This window comes from Talpa occidentalis, unplaced genomic scaffold, assembly GCF_014898055.3.
Source record: "Talpa occidentalis isolate TD23 unplaced genomic scaffold, MPIMG_talOcc4v2.1 talOcc4.10, whole genome shotgun sequence".
Lineage (NCBI taxonomy): Eukaryota > Metazoa > Chordata > Mammalia > Eulipotyphla > Talpidae > Talpa > Talpa occidentalis.
The window spans coordinates 85,927,000-85,949,212 of NW_023600993.1; the positions used below are offsets into that span (position 1 = coordinate 85,927,000).

Here is a 22,213-nt window from a genome sequence, read left to right on the forward strand (position 1 = left end):
TTAGAAAATTTTGAAATGTAGTTTGGTTCTTACAGCTCACATGGAATTAGAGGGAGAAGTGTGCATAGGGAATATCTAGAATAGTGGTCCTCAAATTTTAGTGTGCATTAGATTCATTTGTAAGGCTTGTTAACATCTAGAGTGCTGGGCCCTCCCCACAGAGGTTCTGATTATGTAAGTCTGTGATAGGGCCCAAGAATTTGTATTTCTAACAAGTTTTCAGGTGATGTTGATGCTACTGATCATGAGAATCCCTGGTCTAGGACATTCCTTCAATCTAGTGGAATTCAAGAGTATCCTTTAGGAATGTATGAATTCTGTGGGTATGCCAAGAGAGATGTTGCTGCCCAAGCCTTAAAGAACTCACAGCTCAGTGAGTGATAGGCATTCTGGCAGGGCAGGGCACGAGTCTGGAGTCGCAGAACACCCCTTGGGGATTCTGGACTGCAGAGCTGTGTTAAATCCTGATTAACAGTAACTTAGTAACTTTCAGCTCTTCATGCTCTCCCTTGGATAAGATTTTGTACTTTCTGGTTAAAATCTTTTACTGATTTCTGGCTGGGCTAAATTGTGTTCCTTACCTCGTTCACAGGAAAGGAGATATAGTTACAGCAGGAGGCAAACTTGTCCTGTGTGGAGGCCTGGATCAGTGAAGTCTGACCAAGAGCCTTTACTATTTCTCCCTCTCCATATTTCAGTTGTTATCTCTTTAAAATTGTGAAATAACATCAGTTTCAACTCTGTATTTTAAAAAATAAAATATATAATGTGAGTTTTATTAGAAGAACCAGAATTGCAGCTGATCTTTATCTAATATAGCTGGACAAAGAGTTTCCCAGTTAAATGTTTCTCAGATGAGGTCTGGGATCCTAGCCAGACCTTCCCATGGTTCATCAAGCCCCCAGAGGTCTCTGCAGTGTCAAGCTTTCAGTCTTCTGGCTCCTACTGGGGAAATGGAGCAGGAACAGGGAGGAGCAGGACCTTTTAGTCTGTTCCTGTAGGCAAATCTCTAGAATGACCAAAATAGATACTGTTTATTTAAAACCCATTCCTCTTTAGTTACAATACTGAGTATCTCCTGGTTTTACATTTGGGTGGTAAAAAGGGCCTGGACTTTTGATTTCTAGCATGAATCACTGCTTTATTTTAGGTCTTTGATTCATGCCAGAGTTTGGATTAGCTCTTACCGATTTTAGTTTATTAGTCTCTGTGTCTCTGCCCCCTCCTTTTTTTGTTAATTACCTGTATTCATTGTACCTGGAGAGCCCCTCATCTCTGTTAGGACAAAGATCCTTGGCTGCCAAGCAGTGACCAAAGTCTTCAGGAGAAAACCAGGCCAAAGGAGATCATTTATAACTTTGCTTTCTTTTTTCTCTCCTTTTGTTTTCTTCATTCCAGACTTTCTGTTCCCGATCTCACTCCAAACATTGGTCTTTTCTGGTACTTCTTTGCAGAGATGTTTGAGCACTTCAGCCTCTTCTTTGTATGCGTGTTTCAGATCAACGTCTTCTTCTACACCATCCCCTTAGCCATAAAGCTGAAGTAAGTGGTTCGACTTGCTGCTTCTTCGTCCACAGAGCCATCTGAGTGTTCCCTGCCGCCCGGGAGCCTTACAGGTGGTCTTCACACTGGGAGCTTCTGCCATCTTTGCCTCGGTGCCAGTGTCCTTTGCCAGCAATAGTCACACACCGATGCAGACTTCAGAGAGGGTGCTTTAAGCCCTGATATTTCCTGTGGTCTCCTCACTTTGGGGTATTTAACCCCAAAGTTGGCTGCTGCTGAGCTGACTCACTGTTTTGCACTAGAGCAAGGGTGTAACATGGGGGAGTGTCTTTAGGAAAAGTGGATCTTGTTTGATGTCTTCTATGAGTGGCCCACTGCCAGATTATCTGAGGGGCTCCAAGATATGATGGTTGGGTCACTTGTAGCTGTAATTAATCTTTTGATCAGTTCCCCTCAAAAGGGTTTTCTAGGGAGCCCCCTTCTGCAGTGTAAGAGAGCCAGCATTTGTTGAGCCCTGCTCCCTCCTAGCTTTCTAGACTCTCTGAATTGTAATTATACTGAACCCGCCCAGCAGCTATTGGAGGAAGGCATTATTTTATTATCGTGACTCCCACTTTATAGTTGAGGACACTGATGCCCAGAGAATTGGAACAGTTTTCCCAGAGTCACATAGCTAGTAAGCACAAACTGGGATTCAGACCCAGGCTTGTCTAGCTCCAGAATCTATGCTTAAGCCTCTACCATGACAGACTCCTGAGAGAGGTCACTGGTAGTAACCTCTAGAAATGATTCTGCTATCCCAGGTAATCACAGAAGGGAAAACATGCCAACAAGCACTGACAGTTATGCTTAGATTGTCTAGAAAATCTGTAAGAGAGAGAGTTAGATTTCAAGAGCTTGAGTTCTACCTCTAACTTTCCTGCCATTCTCCATGGCCAGTTCACCATTGGTTCTCATTACATAAAAACTCAGAGCTGATGATGCCTTCTCATGACACAGCCTCAGCCTGGAATCTGACAGAAAACCATCCTTCCTTGTTCTGGCAGACTGTAGAACTCTTGACAGTCTTGTCCACTCAAGCTCTCCAGTGGTCTGTGGTTCACCTTTCCTACCCTTGTTCTGGTCAGATGTAGCACCTGAGCTGAGAGAAGCAGAGGCCTGGAGCACATTTCCTAGCTCTGTGTAGAAGCTTTTATTGTTTACAGAGTAAAAGCCACAGCTAGCTCCTGGGTAGACAGTGGGTCCACTGTCGTGTGAGCCCCCCAAGCTACAGCCTCAGACTTATGGGGACAGAGGATATGAAGATACCTGACCTCCCTCACTGCTGACCTCTTCTGCCTGGATATGAAGCACCACTAACTCTGCAATCCCTTCGGTGCTTACTTTCAGTGCTAGCTCTGTGAGAACAGGGCCCTTCTGGTCACCCCCGCCCCAGGCAGTGTCACAGGAGGTTCTGGTCTCCATGATTTTAAAGATTTATTTTATTTATACAAGAACCAGGGTATAGGCCAGATTGTGGGGTGTGAGAGGATTTGCCAGAGACAGAGCAGGGAGCAGAACAGGCAGACTGAGGAAATACACTGCTGAGGGGAGTAGTGGGCGAGACAGGGAGAGGTTTGCCACACCATGTGGGTTGCTCCGCAGACAGTGAGGATTGAACCCGCACTGCAGAGCCTGCGGACAGCTTCACAGCTCTGCACTCAACCGCATGCACCACCAGGGAGGCCCTCTGGTCTCCATGATATTTTTTTTTTTTAAGATTTATTTATTTATACAAGCACTGGGTACAGTCAGTAGCACGGGAAGGCGAGAGAATTCACCAGTCAGAGCGGAGAGCAGAGCAGGTGGACTGATGAAGTACACTGCTGAGGGGAGCAGCAGGCGCAGCAGGAGAGGTCTGCGTGCCATGTGGGACCCTCGCCCTGGTGGCCGGGGATCAAACCGGCGCTGCAGAGGCTGCGGGCAGCTTTGCAGCCCAGCGCTCAACCGCTGCTCCACCGGGGAGGCCTTGGTCTCCTTGATTTTTAATACCACACATCTACTGTCCTTTTCATAGAAATATTATCACTGTTCCCAGCTACCTAAAACACCCAGGCAATGATGTGGAATGTGTTTAAGAAGATTTTCATTGAGCCTGCTGAACCCTTCTTAGAGACTATGGGATGATGTGACTGTCAAGCTAAATTTCTGCTTGTAAATTTTGCTATGTAAAAGCAGTGGCATGTTTGGGTGTGTGCATGTTTGTCTCCACATCTCAGATTTATACCTTTTGAGTCATCTGACCTTTGCTTTTAAGACAAATATGCCAATGACCTCTGAAGAAAACCTTCATGAGTTGAGCATCCAGGAATGAGCCACATGCTTGTTGTTTAGGGGGAGCCAAGGAGGGTGTGTGGTGTCCATCTGACCTCTTTCAGTTAGCTTCCCTGTGGCATTTGGTCAGTTTTTGGAGGAGCACTGGAGATTGAGCTCTGTCCCCACTCTCCCTAACTAGACCTGTGATGGTGCTGGCCACTCAGGAGAACAGGATCAGTATCAGAGGTGGTTAGGAGTTCTGGAGACAAACAGCTCCTTTTCTTACTAACTCATTTACCTTCTCTGGAATTCAGTTTCCTCATTTGCAAAGTGTGGGTGACAGTATTGCCTACCTCGAGGGCTAGTTAAGTTATAGTGAGACTCATGTGAGATGAAGCAAGAAAAGCATAGAACTTAGCACAGAGTGAGGTTCAGGAAAAGGTAACAACTCCAGTTCAGGCCCTTAAGAAACAAAAAGCTGTATGCAGTTTTAAGTTCTCTTTTTTGGAAAGGAGCTCATCATAGCTCATGTTCTATGGACCCCATAACTATGCTGTCAGTGAAAAAAGCATCAGTGAGGAGGCATTTCCGCCCTGAGTCCAGTCTTCAGAGGGGCCTTTGGCAAGGGAGACTGCCTAATTATTCTGACAAGCAGTCATTTAAGCCCAGTAATAAAGAGTGCTGACTTCATTTGTTTTCTTCCTGGGTGCCTCCTGGGGGAAGGCCCAGAGCTGGTAGAGGCTGGGGCTTGATGGGAAATGTCTCTGTGGGCTGTTTCTCTAGTGTTTGCTGCACCCGCCTCGCTACCTCTGGGCATTTCTGAGTCCCCCCAGTTTTCTGCTCCTCTATTTGGTTTTAGCCTCATATTTTGTGGGTAGCTGAGCAAGCCCCTGCCTGTGTTCCCTAGGGAGTATTTTTGGGTTCTCAGAATGGAGTCAAAAGTCTCTTGGGGTGGGCCCTGGTCCCTGACTGATATTTCTCTTTCTGTTTGTCTACCTTGCCCTGCCCCAGGGAGCACCCTATCTTCTTCATGTTTATCCAGATTGCCATCATCTCCATCTTCAAGTCCTACCCGACGGTGGGGGATGTGGCCCTGTATATGGCTTTCTTCCCCGTGTGGAACCATCTCTACAGATGTGAGTACTCCACCTCTAACCCCATGGTGGCTGATGTCTATCTGCCTGGCCCGTGGGTAAAACAGCTGGGGAAAAGGGATTGATAGGCATGCACTAGGCATCTGCTGTACTGAGAAGCACTCTAGAGAGGCAGTAACATGAGGCTCAGTATTTACCTCCTGGGTGTTGTGCACTTGTGATGATGATAAAAGTAACTATTGAGCACCTACTATGTACCTGACCAATATGGTTCTTGGAGTATTACATGTACTAGCTCATTTTATCTCTACACCAGCCTTTGAGAAAACTGAAAGGTAGAAAACTGAAAGGTCTGTTCAAGGTCAAGTGATTAGTATGTGGGAAGCACTGGGATGAGAATCCAGATCTGGAGCCCTAGCTGGCTCTGCCCAAAGGGCTTTCTGTGATCCTGGAAATGTTCTGTATCTGCACAGTCCAATAGAGTTGCCACTTTAGTGGCTGAGAAGTTGAATTTTTTATTAAAATTAAATTTAAGAAGCCATATTTGGCTAGTGGCTACTATATTAGTGCAGCATGAGACCTTGAACTTTGAACCAGTGCTGGACCCAAAGGACCATAAACATTAGACTTCCTGCCTACTCTGAAGACTCCTTTAAGTTCAAACCATCTCCCCTCAGAAGATAGTGTAGGGGGATCTAGTGTGATTCCTAGGCCCCCCAGTGTTCCCCTGATGTGGGTTCTTTCCAGTGTTTGTGAGCATCCTTTGGTAGGCATAATGACTCCATTGCCTGTGTCTCTGGTCTCCAGGATCAAACCTGATGTGAACAACTCACAGATGAGTGAGTTGTGGATGGGTATTTCAAGCCTCCCTAAATAAGCTAGTGTCAATGGCCCAACACTGCTTCATTCTCTAAAATGGGAAGGGAGCTGTTGAACTTTCCTTGCCTACCATGGGTGCCCAGCAGGGTTCAAGAATGAACCAGGGGAAGGCAGTCTTCAAAGGAAGTGAGTCTTTGTTGTTGTTTTGGGCCTGTCTGGGTGTCAACCAGGAAGTGAAACTGACCAGCTGCCAGAAAGAAATTTACCTGTAAGAGTGGGCCTCTGAGCAAAGGTAAACAGCTGGGTGGGCGGGCCAAGTCAGGGCTCTTCTTGCAGGTGATGGCCTGTAGGGCCGTGACTAGTCCAGCCTGACTGAAAGGAGGAAGTAGCTTCTCTGCCTGCAACATCCTCATTGCACAGACAAGAATCACCCAGTCCAGCGAGACTCAGTCAACCTCGGGCCTCTTAGCAGAGCGATTGCTGACAAGTCACAAGCCCACCAAATGTGTGGATATACCCCAGTTTGCACCAGGGTGGATCTTAGGGATATTGGCCCTCTCCTCAAAAGTAAAATTGTTTTTCCCTAACTATCTGTCCACACAGGGCATCTCTCCCTCAGTTAATACCTTTTATCCCACATAGCTGAATAATCTGGAGCCAGACAGACTTAAGTCTGAAACCTGCCTTTCAGATTATTAGTTGTGTGTTGTTTGTTTTTTTTTTTTTTAATTTTTTTTATTATTTTTTTATTTTTTTATAGTTGTGTGTTTTTAGGCAAATCATTTAACCTCTCTGAGCCTCCCATTTTTCCATCTGTCAGGTGTACAGAATATATATCATTTAAGAAAGAATATATATGAATAGCACTGCAGTTATTATCATCAGTGATAATTATGTGGTGGGGTGGGTAGGAGCTCCAGCATGATCAAAGCTTCAGGCTTGGTAGCCAGAGTCATTCAAGTCATTGGAATAAACATAGTTTCCAAAACTTGAAATGAGCTATTTTATGCCCTCTGGGGTGATGAGGCACAGAAAATAAGGATGAGGTTTCCAGAAACTTGGGTGATCTAATAGATGCTGTTGCTGGTTTTACTGAGCAAGATCAGCTTGTCTGAAGGTCCTGCAGCCAGCGCTGGCTGCCACCTTTGGACACCCAACTCCTGTAACAGAGAATATTTGCACTTGCAGTAGCCGTTTGGAGTTTGATAACTGTGAATCTTTATATTCAGCCAGGAGTGTCTTCATTCCTGGTTCTTTGGACCTACGAGTGGAGACTTTGGAAAGTCTTTAAGTGTCAATGTGTTCAGACTTTTAATGTGGTTAAAAATTCAGTTTAAATATTAGTTACCAGTGCGAACATGCCTACTGGTGCATTCACCTTTTTGTTTTCCTGTCCAGTTCAGTGGGCGGAGAAAGAGGCATGTGGGCCCTTCCCTGCGTGTTGGCCCCAAATACTGGGACTCTGTGGCGCTTGGGGCCAGGATGAGTCATACAGACACACAAGTGTGGTGTTAGGGAGCAGCCTGCTGGTAGAGCCAGTGCCAGCCTGCAGTGGTTGAGCTGAAAACCAATTACCAAAGGGCTAGAGAGAGAGAGAGAGAGAGAGAGAGAGTGCATGTGTGTGTGTGTGTGTTTTCATTTTGTTTTACTAGCCAGTGTATAGAAAGAAAACAATACCGTGAAAGAATAACACAATAAATTCCCATTAACCTAGCACCTAGTTTAAGAAATGGGAACATCACCACGACCTTTGAAGTCCCTAAGACCCCTCTGTGCCCCTCCTTATGGACAGGGCTTTTCAAGTGGAATTTTATTTCTGAATACCTGTGGCTAAGAGAGGGAGAGTCACTCGCCTGAAGTGTCAGTAGTGGAGCCAAAGATTAGATAAGCCACCAAGTGAGTGTAGTGGGGAATCTGATTCCGTCTGACCTAGTAAGTCTGATGAGGGCGAACCCTTTCATCTCATTAGACTCCGACATCTCTGACACCTCCTGGTGCCTGGAACAAGCTGTCCTGTGCCCTGGGTCCCCAGCTCCATTTGCTCTGGCAAAGAGCCTTAATCCTCTGGCCCGTCAGCCAGCAAGAGTGAGCAGCAACTCCCTGCTCCTGCAAAGGTCACCACAGACCAGAAGCCAACAGATTGCTGGTGACCATTCCTCCAGGCACATGAGAGTGTATCTTTGCAACTCTTTGTCATTGTACCCAGGAACTGCCTGTGAGCCTCGCTCGGTTACTATGCACTTTGGTCACCTTTTTGTCACCCTGTCTGAAATCCGGTGTGGCTAAAGGCATGGAACAAAAACCCACCTGGGCTGTCAGGCCCCAGTTTTATTTTAAGAATAGTGTATATTCTTTTCAGCAAAATAATTTCTAGGGACTGGGGAAGAGAGGAGAGAGCACAGCGGATTATGGTAGCGGTCTGTGGGTGGTGGATGAGGCGTGATAACAGCACCAGGAAGGAGCGACCTCTAAAACACAAACAACATGGTAAACCAGTGTTACTCAGTTAAAATAATATAATAATTTCCAGGGGATCAGAAAGACCCATGGAGATATGTAACTAGTGATGTTGGAGTGGAGGAATGGTAAATAGATTTCTGCTCTTGAGGCTAGGAAATGTTTAATAGTAACAACATTAATAACAGTAATAATAATTCTCAGTGCAAATATCCCTCTTTCCAGACTTCTTATTCTGGAAGCATGTACCAGAGGCTTTCCCTGAGAGGTCCCAGGAGCTTGAGTCAGGGCTTTACCTACTCAGCTTTGAAAACCCAGAACCATGGAAATTTCAGATCAGGAAGCTGGCTTTACAAGCCTTCCAGACCAGTATTTCCAAATTGTGGGGTTTCACATACCACTAGCATTTCACAGAACTCTGGTGACAGAATTGCCAACTTTTTATTTTGCTGATGAATCAGTACAGCCAGCTATCAGTCATTCATCCAAATTTCATAAAAAAAAAAAAACTTCACAACAACCAGCAACAAAAAGACAGCTCTTATTTCTCAATAAAGAAGGAACCTTAAGTTGCAAGTATTCAGGTTTACTTTGTCCTTACTGTTCTCACTCTGACTCTGACCAGTGAATCCTCTGTTGTGGACTGGTAGGGGCCTCTTATTTGATAAGGGTCTGTAATCCAATGTTTCGCAACCCTGGCTGTATATTGGAGTCACTGGGGAAGCTTTTAGAAACTAATATGGATGCCTGGGCCCCATCCGTGGCAACTCTTAGTCTGGATTGGGCTCCTCACGTGATTTCATTTTGCAAATGACCTTTAAGTTGAGGACCTTCAGCTGCGGAGATTGGCCCTGATTAGCCAGAAGGGCCAGTATAATCCCTAGAATCCCTAGACACGGAAGAGGAAGCAGGGCGGAAGAGGAAGCAGGGTGTGTATAAGAAATCTCTATCTTCTATTCAGTTTCGCTGTGAACCTAAAAGTGCTCTAAAACGTAAGTCTATTTCCAAACAAAAGGTGAGAGAGGGAAGCAAAAGAGGAGGTCAGAGTGATACTATGTGAGAACTTAATCTGCTGGTTGAAGGAGGAAGGGATCACACGCCAAGAACGCAGGCAGCCTCAACAAGCTGCAAAAGCAAACAAATTGATTCTCCTCTAGAACCTCCAGAGGAAATGCAGCCCTGCAGATACTTTGATTTTAGCCTGTGAGACCCATTTTGGACTTCTGACCTTCAGAACTGTAAGATATATTGTTTAAGCCACTAAGTTTTGTAGTAAGTTTTATGACAGCAGCAATAGAAGGAAAACCAGTACCTGCAGTAATACATCTGTGCCAGGTTTTCAAATATCTTAATTCATATACCTATGAAGTAGGCATTTTCATGCTATTTTAGAGATGGGGATACCAAGACTTAGAGAAACGTGCTGGCAGAGCAGGAATTTTAACCAAGGTCTCTCGAGGCCAAGCCTGTGCTTTACAGTCATGCTGCCTTCCCCTCCATCAGCTCCGGCTTGCCCATGGACCACTGTCAAGGTCATCCCTGGGCCTTAGGGAGCATGGGGCGTGGGGGGTGGAGGGGTAATGTCAGAGAGAGAGGGTGTCAGGAAGAGATTGTGTAATCATTTAAGGAAGAGTGGGGGACATTTGAGGAGCAAGGCAGGGGGGAACTAAGACATGAATTAAGGTGGATAGAAAATGTCTTCCCAAGACCTGGGCCTGTGGCACCATAGGAACTTACTGTGGGGCACTAAGCTCCACAAGCTCATGCTGCTATTCCCAGCCATGATCTGATGTGGTCAGACAGCACCCTGCTTGGGAGAGGGGAGGAATTACTCTGGGACCCTCTGAGATGAGGTATAGACGCAGTGTCTTGCTGAAATATCTCGTTGCTGCACCCAGAGAATTCACTCCATTGCCAACCATAGCTGATCTTCAGCCAGCCAGGCCCACAGAGGGAGATACAGAGTGCAAATCTAGGACCTGCCGCCAGCTTTGGCCGTGGGGAACATTGACTCAAGGGTCGGAGGTTTGCCTCTTGGCAGTCGGGTGCCTCTGAGTGAGGAGGGGGGTTCTACTTTGAAGCAGCACCATGCTCTCCCTGGGCCTTTCCATCCTGTGGCACCATCACAGCAAGGAAAGGGTCCCAAAGAGAATCTCTCGCACTAACTGTGATTGTCTGTCTTTGCAGTCCTGCGAAACATCTTTGTCCTCACTTGCATCATTATCGTCTGCTCCCTGCTCTTCCCTGTCCTGTGGCATCTCTGGATTTATGCAGGAAGTGCCAACTCTAATTTCTTTTATGCCATCACACTGACCTTCAATGTTGGGCAGGTAAGAGTCATGGAAATTGAGGGGGCAGGGATTCATTTTATAGCCTCAGACATTTGATCTAGGCCCTAAGCTCTGCAAGCGAGAGATGTCAACCTGGATGAGGGGACAGTTCCTCCCCTCTAGAAGCCCATGGTCTGGTAGAGAAGATAGGAAAGTAAGAGCCAAGGAAAACTGAGTCTGGCTAATATTTATAGGCACCACACTGAGCCATGGCCTCTGAGTTCTCACACCAAGCCAATGAGATGGTGTTATCTCTATTTTACAAATGGGAACTAAGGGGCCAGAGGTTTTCTCTTGCCCATTTTCATCAGAGGGACCAATAACTAAATTCAGGGAAGGATCAATTTCTGAGGCTACCCTCTCTGTAACAGTGCCTTGGCTTCTGGAGTCTAAGATGGGTGCCTCTTGAGAGTGGGAAAGGTAGTGGGAGCAGGGACAAGGAGCTTCTCAGACTCCAGACCAGCAGGAGCAAAGGCAGGAGGTAAAACATAGTTTGGTCTTACTGTTGGGTGAGTCCAGAGAAGAGATTGTGTAGCTGAGATTATGGGGAGAGGAGGCTGTGGGGGTCCCAGAATGAAAAATACCAGCAGGAAACTCCAACCTCCCTTTGCCCTGGACAGAGCCTCTCCTTGGTGCACTAGAGCAGGGTTCTCAAGCATGAGACTCATGGGGGAGCTTGTTACAAAGGCAGATTTCCTATTAGTGAGTTTTAAATCTTGTAGTCATTTTGTGATTGTCGCAGTTACATGGCTTTGGTTGTCTAAAGGGAAAAAAAAAAACAGATGATTCCCTGGTCCTCCTTGCAGAGATGTTGATTCAATAGATGTGGGAAACAGCATCAGGAACTTGTGTTTTTAAATAAACTTCCCAGAGATTCTGTTGCAAGTGGCCAAGCAAACTTCTCTGAAGTTCCTTCGTCCACTGTCCTGTGTTCTCTCAGGTCAGCTCTTTCCTCGCTGTCCAGGCCTTATGAGAATCAGTTGTGCCATGCACCATTTCAGTGGCATTGGCGCAGCCAGGCATTTCCTGTGCACGCGGGACTGGATGAGAAGCATGGTGAGCTGGAAGGACTGATCGTCCTGGTGAATAAGTCCCAGGGGCAGTCTTGTTCCGAGATTATGAACAAGAAGGCAACAAAAGGCATTAGGGCTTTTTGCAGTGAGTGAGAGGGCTGGTGTTTCCTCTGTGGACACTCCTGGACTATTAATGTCTGGCCCAGCTATTTATCTTGGTTTGTGAACAGCAGTAACAGAGATGGAGGCCCACGTAGCCTGGTGGGACCAGCCCAGAGGGCCCGTTCTGCCTTCACAGAGGTTATTATTTTTCTTTTCTTTTTTTTTTTAAGATTTATTTATTTATTTATACAAGCACTGGGTATAGTCAGAAGCACAGGAGGGTGAGAGAATTCACCAGAGCGAGAGCGGGGAACAGTACAGGCAGACTGACGAAACATACTGCTGAGGGGAGCAGTGGGCGCGGCAGGAGAGGTCTGTCGCGCCATGTGGGACCCTCGCCTGTGGCCGGGGGATCGAACCAGTGCTGCAGAGGCTGCGGGCAGCTTCGCAGCCCAGCGCTCAACCACTGCACCACCAGGGGAGGCCCGACACAGAGGTTATTATTGCTGGGTGCTCGGCACCTCCTGCCTATGGCACATGCAGACAGAAGTCTGCAGGATCCAACTTAGAATCTCAAAAGTTCTTCTAGCTCTTCTGTTTTACTGAAATCCCCTTTTCCTTTGAAAGTGATGACTAGTATGGGAGGGCTCTGGACCTTTGGGGAGGTCGGCACGCTGACCTGAAATAGTTTACAGCTGTTTGGTCATTAGCATCAGGCGTGGGTCAGGACTATAGTTGCAGTGATTATGAAGCATCCATGGAACTTGCCAGATAATGTCTTTTTCCTTGTGGCTCAGAGACAAGGGTCTCTGAAAATGGCACAGGAGAAGTTTGAAGGTAGTTGGGTGCCACCGAAGGCTGGAGAAGCTGAATTGTTGGGGAAAGGAGCCTGGGGGTGGCAACCAAAGGCCACACCATTGGACTGTGTTAGTGGCTGAACTTACAGAGAAAAACCAGACTGTGCCTTTAGGCTTTGTGTTTTAACTTTTTTAAAATCTCTTTTTAAAATGTATTTTAAAAAGTGTAAGTGAACTTATACTTAAAAAGTATAAGTAATACTTACACGTAACTTACATGAAATGAAAGTCCCTCTGGGCCCGCATCCGTCCCCACCCCAGTGCAGGCGTGATGAGTGGGGTCTTTTCTCTGTGTCTTTGCAGACTTTCTCTGTGTATTACAGGCAGCTCCAAGGACATGATGCACAAAGAAAGAGCTTTTTTTTGTTTATGTAAAGAAATGGCATCATACTCCAAATACTGTTCTTGGACTTACTTTTTTTTCACTTAATGATCTCTTCTTGAGATCATTTTTTAATGGCTCCATGCTCTCCCATGGTTAGGATATACTGTGATTTATTTGGCTAGGTAGGCCCCTACTGGTGGACATTGAAGTTCCTTCTGGTTGTTTAGCTACTGTAGCCTTGCACATTCCTCCACATGCCAGTATTTTCTGGGATAGATTTCAGGTGGTGGGATTTGCTGGGTCAGAGGGCACATGCACTGCACATTCTGGCAGTTATTGCTGAGTTGCCCTTCAGACAGGTCATAGCGACTGCCAGACCTCTCAGCAGTGGTGCCGTGCCCCTAAGCTGGCAGTTTGCTCTGGCATCCAGGCTCCCAGCAAGGCAGTGTGATGGGCCTCCTTGGGGTGAGCTCTGTGGCTCTGAGCCAGAGACAACTCTGCTGGGTCGCTGCTTCCTGGGACTCAAGGCTTTGGGCTCTTTGGCTGTGCTGCCGGATCACTAAAGAGATGCTCATGGGGCACTAACTCACCAAGGTGGTCACTCAAATCCCATCACTGTCCAGGAGCTCTGACTGAGGTGCAAGAGTGCACTCATGAGGGGTCTCCTCAGATCTGTTGGGAGACTCAGAGCAAAGAGACCTTTGGGATTTTAGTAAGAGTGACATGTCACTTTCTTCACGAGGCCTTCCCTGAGGTTCCCCTGCCCCACTGTCCCAGCCCCCTAAGTGGAGCAGGGGAACCTCAGGGAAGGCCTAGGTTAGGATCATAGAACTTAACTCAGTTTGTAACTTACTTCTCTCTCTGCCTCCCAGACTAGCCTTTGAGCTTCTTGAAGTCAGGGTCTGCCTGTCCTACCCACCCCAGGTCCCCAACTCCCAGATTTGTGCTTGGCACAGAGCAGTCGTTGAACAAATATTGGTGTAAAGAATGGACATCGTGTGTTTAATGCCAAAATATCTGAGAGTAACTGCTGGGGGCACCTAGGGGGTGTGACCAGAGAAAGCCTTCTCCTTAATACCTCTTCCTCACCTGGTCCCCGTTCTTCCTTCTGGGAGGGGAGCTCAGAGGTATCTTGGGAACCGGTGCCTATGGATTTTCAGCAGGTGTCCACAGTTTGGCCCATCATCGCCAATTACTGAGCTAAGTAGAGAGAATTCTTGGCTTACAGATTTTTTTTGCTCTATTTTATTTGAATGGTCAGTGCCATACCCTATTAATAGGAACAATTACTGGTGGATTATTAGTTACACCAGCAGGTAAACTAGTGACTTAGACCTGCCCCCTTTTTCCCCTGAGGCCATTAAGTATTTTTCAGCTTGTGGCATGGGTCATTTGCTAATTATAATTATGCCTCAGAGTCAGTAACCAGGAAATGACAACAGTAAAACATCCACAGGGTGGGTGGGTGGTGGGGGTGTGTGTGTTTGAGAGAGAAGGAGGAACTGAGGTGGTTTGGTTGATGTCCTCCTCTGCGTCACTGTGTGACCTCCAACAAGTGATTGAACTGCTCTGGGATGCAGTTTTCTGGAATGAGGATGATAACCCCAATCTCCCAAGGTGTTGAGAGGATTGAACACAATGTGTGGGTCCTGGTGTCATTATCTGTATGTTGACATGGGCCATAGGCTCAGTGGCAGACTTTTCACATTCCCAGAGCAAACTCCTAGGGCAGCACTTAGAACCGAAAACTGAGAGAACTACTACCCCTCCTCCTTCTTTTTAAAAACTCTTTTCTTGTGTAGGTTAGAAGGAAAAGGTCAGTAACCAGCAGAAGAAATATGGTTATCAAGGGGTTATATAAACAAAGGAATGTGCTTAAATTTAGCTATTATAAAAGAGTAAGATAAAATGTTCCACTCACCCTAATTCAACTTAAAAAACAGGGGACATAAAGAAATATTTCCCTGAAATTATAATTAGCGGTGGCTCATGTTTAAAGAGAGCTCACTCACTAAGGCCCGGCCCGTGTGACCCCTTTCGTCATCTTGATCATGTGCTTGTACAGCCTTCTGGACCTTTCCTTGTGTGTTTACATGTACTTGTATGCTGGTGGGGAAAGAGTGAGTGAGTGTGTGTATATGTGTGTGTGTGTGTGTGAGAGAGAGAGAGAGAGAGAGAGAGCGCCTTGGCATTATGATGAAAGTATGATTCTTTTCCTTTTAATGAGGCATCTTGGTGATCTTTCCTTGTCTGTGTGAGAGGGGAAGCTCCTTTTTATTTCGTTTACGTCTCGCACATGTGGATTCACAACAGTGGATATAACTACTCCTTACAGCTTGTTTTGTTTGTTTTAAATATACCTATTTTTAAAAAATTAAAAAATGTATTTACCAAAATTTTTTACATTAATTTTTCCTCCTTAACATCCTTGTAGTCTCCATAGTTCTCCTGCCCCCGTGTCAGCCATGAAGCATCACCATATTCCCTTGTGTTCATCCCTCCTCTGTTTTGCCCCCCTCCTCTCTCTGTGTGCCTCAGTTCTGTGGTTAGCTCGCTGCTTTGACTTTTTCTTGACCTTTTGTTTGGTTTCCCTATATTCTACGTATCAGTCCTTACAACTCTTTTAGTTGGCTTTTGTTTTGTTGTGTTTTTTTTTATTTTTTTTTTAAGATTTTATTTATTTATTTATACAAGCACTGGGTACAGTCAGAAGCGCGGGAGGGTGAGAGAATTCACCAGAGCCAGAGTGGGGAACAGAACAGGGAGACTGACGAAATACACTGCTGAGGGGAGCAGCGGGTGAGGCAGGAGAGGTCTGCTGCACCATGTGGGACCCTCGCCAGTGGCCGGGGATCAAACCAGCGCTGCGGAGGCTGTGGGCAGCTTTGCAGCACAGTGCTCAACTGCTGCGTCACCAGGGGAGGCCCTTGGCTTTTGTTTTTTAAATTGAGCTAATGTTGACTTGCAATACTGTATTTGAGGAAGCATCACACAGATCCGTATCTCTCACATGTAGGTTATCACAACGTGCCCACCAGCAAAGCACCAGTAGCCCCCACCACAGTCCATCGGGCCCTCCCTGCTCCCTCTCCCCAACTTGTAACCTCTGTAGCTCTACAGTCAGAATCCAAGGGTTTGTTTGGGTTTTGTTTTCTCTGTTCCTTTGTTTTGTTTCTTCACCTACTAGTGAAATAATCCAGCATTTGTGTTTCTTCTCCTGACTTACTTTGCTTAGCATAATTCCCTCAAGTTCCTTCCATGTTGTCACAAATGGCAAGAATCCATCCATCTTTATAGCTGCTGAGTAGTATTACACTGTCCTTATACACACGTCTTTTTTTATCTGCTCGTCCACAAATGGGCACTTAGGTTGTTTTCATCACTTGGCTATTGTAAACAGGGCTGTAGTGAATATAGGAGTGCATGCATCTTTTTGAATTTTTTTATATTCTTCAGATAGCTACCTAGAGGTGGAGTTGCTGGATCATATGGTAGATCTATTTTTAATTTTTTGAGGCATCTCCAAGCCATTTTCTATGGAGGCTGTATCAAGTTACATCCCCATCGACAATACACAGGGCCAAAACTCCACACCCTGGCCAGAACTTCTTGTTTCTGGTCTTATAGGCCTTTCCTAAAGGTGTGAGATCGTGTCTCACTGTGGTTTTGATTTGCATTTCCTTAATAACAGGTGATGAGCCCTTGTCCATGTGCCCAGTGGCCATCTGTACATCGTCTTTGGACAAATGTTTGCTCAGATCTTTTACCCATTTTTTTTGTTTTTGTTGTTGTTACTGAGTTGTACAAGTTCTTTATATTGCTTGGCTATAAATCCCTTGTTTGATGTATCACGTGCAAATATTTTCTCCCATTCAGTGGGGTGTGTTTTCATTTTGATGATAGTTTCTTTTGCTGTTCAGAAGCTTTTTAGTTTGATGTAGTCCCATCTGTCTATTTGCTTTTGTCTCCCTTGCCATTTGAGTAAGTCCCCAAAGACGTCTCTAAAGCCAATGTTGCGGGGCCTGTTTTGATTTTGTTTTTAATATATTTTATGGTTTCAGGTCGTATATCCAAGTCTTTAATCCATTTAAGTTACTTTGTGTGTGTGATGTGCGGTAGTGGTCTTCTTTCATTCTTTCACCTGAGACTGTCCACTTTTCCCAATACCATTTGTTGAAGAGACTTTCTGCATTGTATGCTCTTGGTTCCTTTGTTGTAAATTAACTGGGGGAGGGGGGAAATGCATGAGTTTATTTCTGTACTCTTCAATTATTTTTTCCTAAATATTCTGTTATGCATACAAGAGCTGGAGTATAGACTGGAGGTGCAGGGGGTGAGAGGATTTACCAGAGACAAAGTGGGGAGCAGAACAGGCAGACTGACTGAAATACACGGCTGAAGGGAACAGGGAGAAAGACAGAAGAGGTCTGCTGCGCCATGTGGGTCACCTTCCTGGCCGGGCATGGAACTTGTGCTGTAATGGCTGCGCATAGCTTCATAGTGCTGAGACTTAACCCCTGCGCCACCATGGAGGCCCTGGATTCTTCAGTTCTATTCCACTTATCTGTCTACTTTTATTCCAGTACCATACTGTTTTGATTAGATTGCTTTGTAGAATTGCTTTTTTCTCAGGATTGCTTTGACTGCTCAGGATCTCTTGTGGTTCCACATAAATTTTTAGTAATGTTTGCTCCAGTACTTAAAGAGTGCATGTGGAATTTTGATAGGGATTGCATTGGATCTATATATTGCTTTGGTAAGAGGGCCATTTTACCAGCATTAATTTTTCCAGTCCACAAACAAGGAATAGCTTTCCATTTCTGTATGTGTTCTATTTCTTTTAAAAATGTCTTATAGTTTTGTGTAGGTCTTTCACCCCTTTGTTTATTCCTAGGCACTTAGTTCTTTTTGATGATTATAAATGGGATTGTTTCTTTCTCTCATTTGTCATTTGCATTTAGAAAAACAACAGATTTTTACATATTGATTTTGTAGCCTGCCACTTTATGGATTTATTGTTTCTCGTAGTTATTTAGTGCAGTCTTTAGGGTTTTCAGTGTATATGTTCTCCTTTTATTAGGATAAAGGACTTCACTTAATCCTCATAATAATCCTTTGAGAGAGACACTTATTATCAACTCATGATACAAATTAAGAGGTTGAAGCTTGGAAGTTACAAGCTCCAAAGTGGTGTATTTATTGTTGCTCTTGTTTATCGCACCGTCTCCATAGACTGTGGGTTCCATTAGGGCAGCCCGCAGGTTTATCTTGTTCATGACTATATCCGCAGCACCAAGAAGAATATTCAGTGACTATTTATTGATGAGTAAATGTAATGAGCTGGAATCAGAAGCCACATTTTAGAGTCATCTCAATCTTGACATCCTAACCTACTACTTTTAGTCTGTTTTGGTCAGAAGTTGGCCTGTGATAGGAGTTAGATTCCTACCAGGTCGGAGCCAGAGCCCTCATACCCGGTGGCTAATACCAAGGACCAGCCCCTGCCCTGTGCATCCAAAACAGACTCTGGTAGCCCCTTCTTTACCCTTCCTCGCTGGGTCTGGAACATTCCATGGGCTGTGACTTCTGCACCACAGGGGATCAGAGCCATCCACCACCTTGTGCCGAAGGTCCTGTAGATCCTGGGCTGATCCTGCTTTGGCCATTCAGGCCTGGCTCCTGGGGTCTGGGCAACCTACAGGCCCATCTCCTGGGATTGCCTCTCTGTTGTTCTGGGAGTGGGAGCAGTGAGGAAATGTTCGGGAGCGTGTTAGGCAGGTCATCCCTGGCAGGGTGATGTGTCGCCTCCAGATGCTGGGGTCGCCTTTCAGGTTTATACCTTTGGCTTGTGTGTAGCCCTGGCTGCCAGACCCTGGGTCTGTGTGTGGGAAGATTTGTTCCTCCTGACACGAGGTGCCGTGGCCCAGCCTGGAGCCCTCGCCCAGCTAGGTGTGCGTGTTCATTTTGCCTTCCTCAACTTGTGGTATTTTGTCAAGATCTTAGTTCTTTCCTTTGTCCTGTTCATCCTCAAACTTTTAGCTCATGCTCAGCATCTCAAGCTTGTCTCTCACAGGCTCTTCACCTCCCCCCACAACCAGAGTGACAAGAAGAGTCTGGACTTAATATAGAGGGGCAGAGCCAGCAAGAGGCCTGGGCTTTGGAGATCTGAACTCCATAGTGACTCCCAGCCCCATCATCCTGGCTTGCTGGCTCTATGCACGTCACATAACTCTGTGGGGCCTAATTTATTTATTTACAAATATTAATTAGATGCCTACTATTTGCCAGGCACTCTGCTAGGAGTGAATGGGACACAGTCCTGCTTTCAAAGAGCCTACATGTGGGAAAGAAGGAAAAGGGGGCCTCCCTGGTGGTGCAAGGGGTTAAGACAGCACTGTGAAGCTGTCCGCAGCCACTGCAGTGCAAGTTTGATCCTCGGCCAGGGAGCTAACCCACATGGTGCAGCAGACCTCTCCTGTCTCGCCCGCTGCTCCCCTAAATAGTGTATTTCAGTGGATCTGCCTGTTCTGCTCCCCACTTTGTCTCCAGTGAATCCTCTCATCCCCCGCATCTCTGGCCTGCACCCCAGCTCTTGTATGTATAAATAAATGAATCTTTAAAAAAAAAAAAAGAAGGCAAAGGAAGAGGGTAGGACAGGGCATCATGGGAATGCTATAAATGGGGCTTTTAAAGAAATTTCTGGCAAAAGGTGCTTGAGGCACCTAAAGGATCTACCCAGGGTCTAGGTGGGGAGACCTGGGGGTGAGCGTTTGAGGGCATCAGTATGCAAGGAGCTCTGTAGGAGGGGCGTTTGCCCCCTGGTGGTGTATGTCAGGATGGGGAACGAGGCCATTTTAGGACAGCGTGAACACAGGCCTCACCATGCTGAGCACCAGGCTGAGGACAGATTCCTGGGATAACTGGGATCAAATTCATGCTCTGACAAACCTCGCTCTGCCTGGAAGGAAAGAGGTGAGGGGTGTGAGCCTGGAATCTGGAGCAGAGGGAGGAGGCTGCTGAACCAGGTGTAGGTGACACCCGCCTTGGTCTCCTCAGCCCGGCAGGTGGTTGTGAGGGCCTGGTGTGGAGTGGGGCGGGCAGCTCTTGTGAATTGGAAGCGCCGTGTGGACGTGAACCCCCATCGCAGGGCTTTGCTCTTCCTTGTGACCTTCCAGACCCTAAGGCCGCTGTCCAGTGGGTTCCCTGCTGTGTCACATCCTCAGAGCTGGAGGGCGGGGCTCTGCTTCTCTACCATCTCCTCCCACTCGGTGTCCATGCGGGCCGTGAGTTGGCAGGTCACGCCAAAGCCCAGTCTGGCTTTACACACTGGCCATCAGCCCTCTTGCTCCGGGTGTCCTAGATGCCTATGCAGTGTGGCGAGAGGAAGCCACAGTTGGCCGACTGTGACATCACAGGAGCGCCCAACACGCAGCCTGACTGTTGAGTGTCAGCATCTCCAACAGGAGCAGGAGACCTGGGGACCAGGTCGTGCCTGGGGTGCCAGCACCTGCTTCTCCAGGAGGCTGCACCAGGGTTGGCTGGGGCTGCTCTCCTGAGCTCTGCAGCTTCTAGAAGCACTGAATTAACAGCCTCTGCTGGCTTGATGTCTCAGAGACTTTGGCCTTTTCCCAAAAAACTATGTTCTTGGCTCAGTGACAGAGCTGTGAACAGGGGAGCACAGCCTCGAGAGGGGTGTCGGTATGGGTCTGCACGTAGCAGGACCTGTTTGGGTGCTACCCCTTCTTCCCACTAAGCATATTTAATTGAGGGGCTTGTGGGGTGACAGGAAAAATTTGAGTTTGGGCCTCAGATAGGTAGACGGACATGCAGCATCACCACTTCCCTTACTCTCATAACATCTGGGCAAAACCCATAACCTCTAAGTTTGTCATCTTGTATTGGGGGTTACACAAGGGGGAGGTGACGGTGTGGGATACTCAGATGTTCATTTCCTCACTCTGCTTTCTTCTGGCTGATCTGTGCATCCCACTTCTCATTTGCCCTCCCTGTCCCTGTCAGCCACCCTGTTAAGTCTTCATCTTGGCCCATTAGGAAGTCCTGGAGGGTTCAGGGCTGCCAGTGAGAGGAATGTGGTCTGGGGAGCCCTCATTGAGGGCAGTGCTGAGGGGTGGGGGCCCACAGACTGCTCACAGAGTGCCAGCCCTGTGCTGGAGCAGAGGCCACCCCATTGGGTGGGAGGCCAGCAGAAAATGAGCTCACTTCAGGTGTCACATGCACAGGCATGGGTACAGGAAAGACCCCAGGGGAGAGATGCTGCCTCTGCAGGGATAAGCAGGAGCCCTGAGGAGGAGGAGGTCATTCTGGCCCAGGGGTGGGTCATGAGCAGTGGCACCAAGGTGAGGTGTATGATGGGCACAGAGGGGTGCAGTGGAGGCTTCTGTGCAGGCAGATGAAAGGCTCGAGGGGTGGGGGTCTGTGTGTGCGAAGACGTGGCGGTGAGAGGGTGAAAGGGGGCTGAGTTGGATGTCTGAGGAGGGGAATGTGGATGGGGCTTGGTGGTTAGTGGCAGGAGAGACACTGAGGGGCTCAGCCACCCTTAGTGTGGGCAGCTATAAAGAACAGGCCACTGAGAGGGGTGGAGCCAGAGCTCAGGCCAGCTCCAGGGGTAGGGGCCGCGGGTATAATGGACTAGTTTACCACTGCCCTCTCACAGCTGAGGAAAATGCAGCTCAGGGAAGGGGAAGTGACTTCCATGGGGTCCCACAGCCACAAATTCACCCCTATTTCTACTCCCCTTGCCCAACTTCCCCTGCCCTGGCGTGGCAAACGGGGTCTGGCCCCAGCTGCCATGTTGGCTGAATCCTGGGGCCTCTGGGAAGTCCCTTCTCAACCCAGAGGGAAGGTGTCAAGGTCAGAAGAGGTCTCAGCCCGCTCGCCACAGGCTCGACGCTGCCCTTGGGCAGACCAAGCCTCAGGCCAGCCTGGTGTCTCGAGAGAGGCCGCCTCCGCACCCACATTCCCGCCGCCCAGCTGCACGGCGCGTTCTCCCTCCCGGCTCCCGGAGACGGTGTCAGGAGAGGGTGTGGCCGGGGCTGCCTTTCCTCCTCAGCGTTGTCGTGGGCGTTGTTCAGCGGCCCGTCGTGCTCACATGCACGAGTGTGTACCCGAGCGCACGTTCCCCGTCCCACGGTCCGGTGGTTCTCAGTCCATTTCCGCGGCGCGCACCGGCCCGTCTCCTCCCCGCCCCGCGCTGCCGTGTTCCTCTCCTGCGCGACTCGTGGTGAGAAGCACCGTCTCACGCGGCCATTTCCGGAAGCTTTCTTTCCCCCGGACGTTTGGAGGACCGTCCCTGCGGGAGGGGTGGTGACAGCTTGTTGCTGGAAGAGCTCCAGGCAGCGCGGGCGTGCGCCCGACCCCCAGCGCCCTGGTGAACATTCCGTGTCGCGGGGCGAGCTCG

The 22,213-nt window shown here is 47.6% G+C and overlaps 1 protein-coding gene across 1 annotated transcript in view; it reads left to right on the forward strand.

The window, feature by feature from the left end:
• The window catches only part of PIGU (phosphatidylinositol glycan anchor biosynthesis class U), a 92,422-nt gene that overhangs the window by 67,226 nt on the left and 2,983 nt on the right, over nucleotides 1-22,213 (forward strand). Inside the window, exons 9-11 of the mRNA XM_037496567.1 lie at nucleotides 1,399-1,542; nucleotides 4,810-4,934; nucleotides 10,356-10,498. Coding sequence (XP_037352464.1) covers nucleotides 1,399-1,542; nucleotides 4,810-4,934; nucleotides 10,356-10,498 — 412 coding nt within the window. The remainder of the gene's footprint in view (nucleotides 1-1,398; nucleotides 1,543-4,809; nucleotides 4,935-10,355; nucleotides 10,499-22,213) is intronic.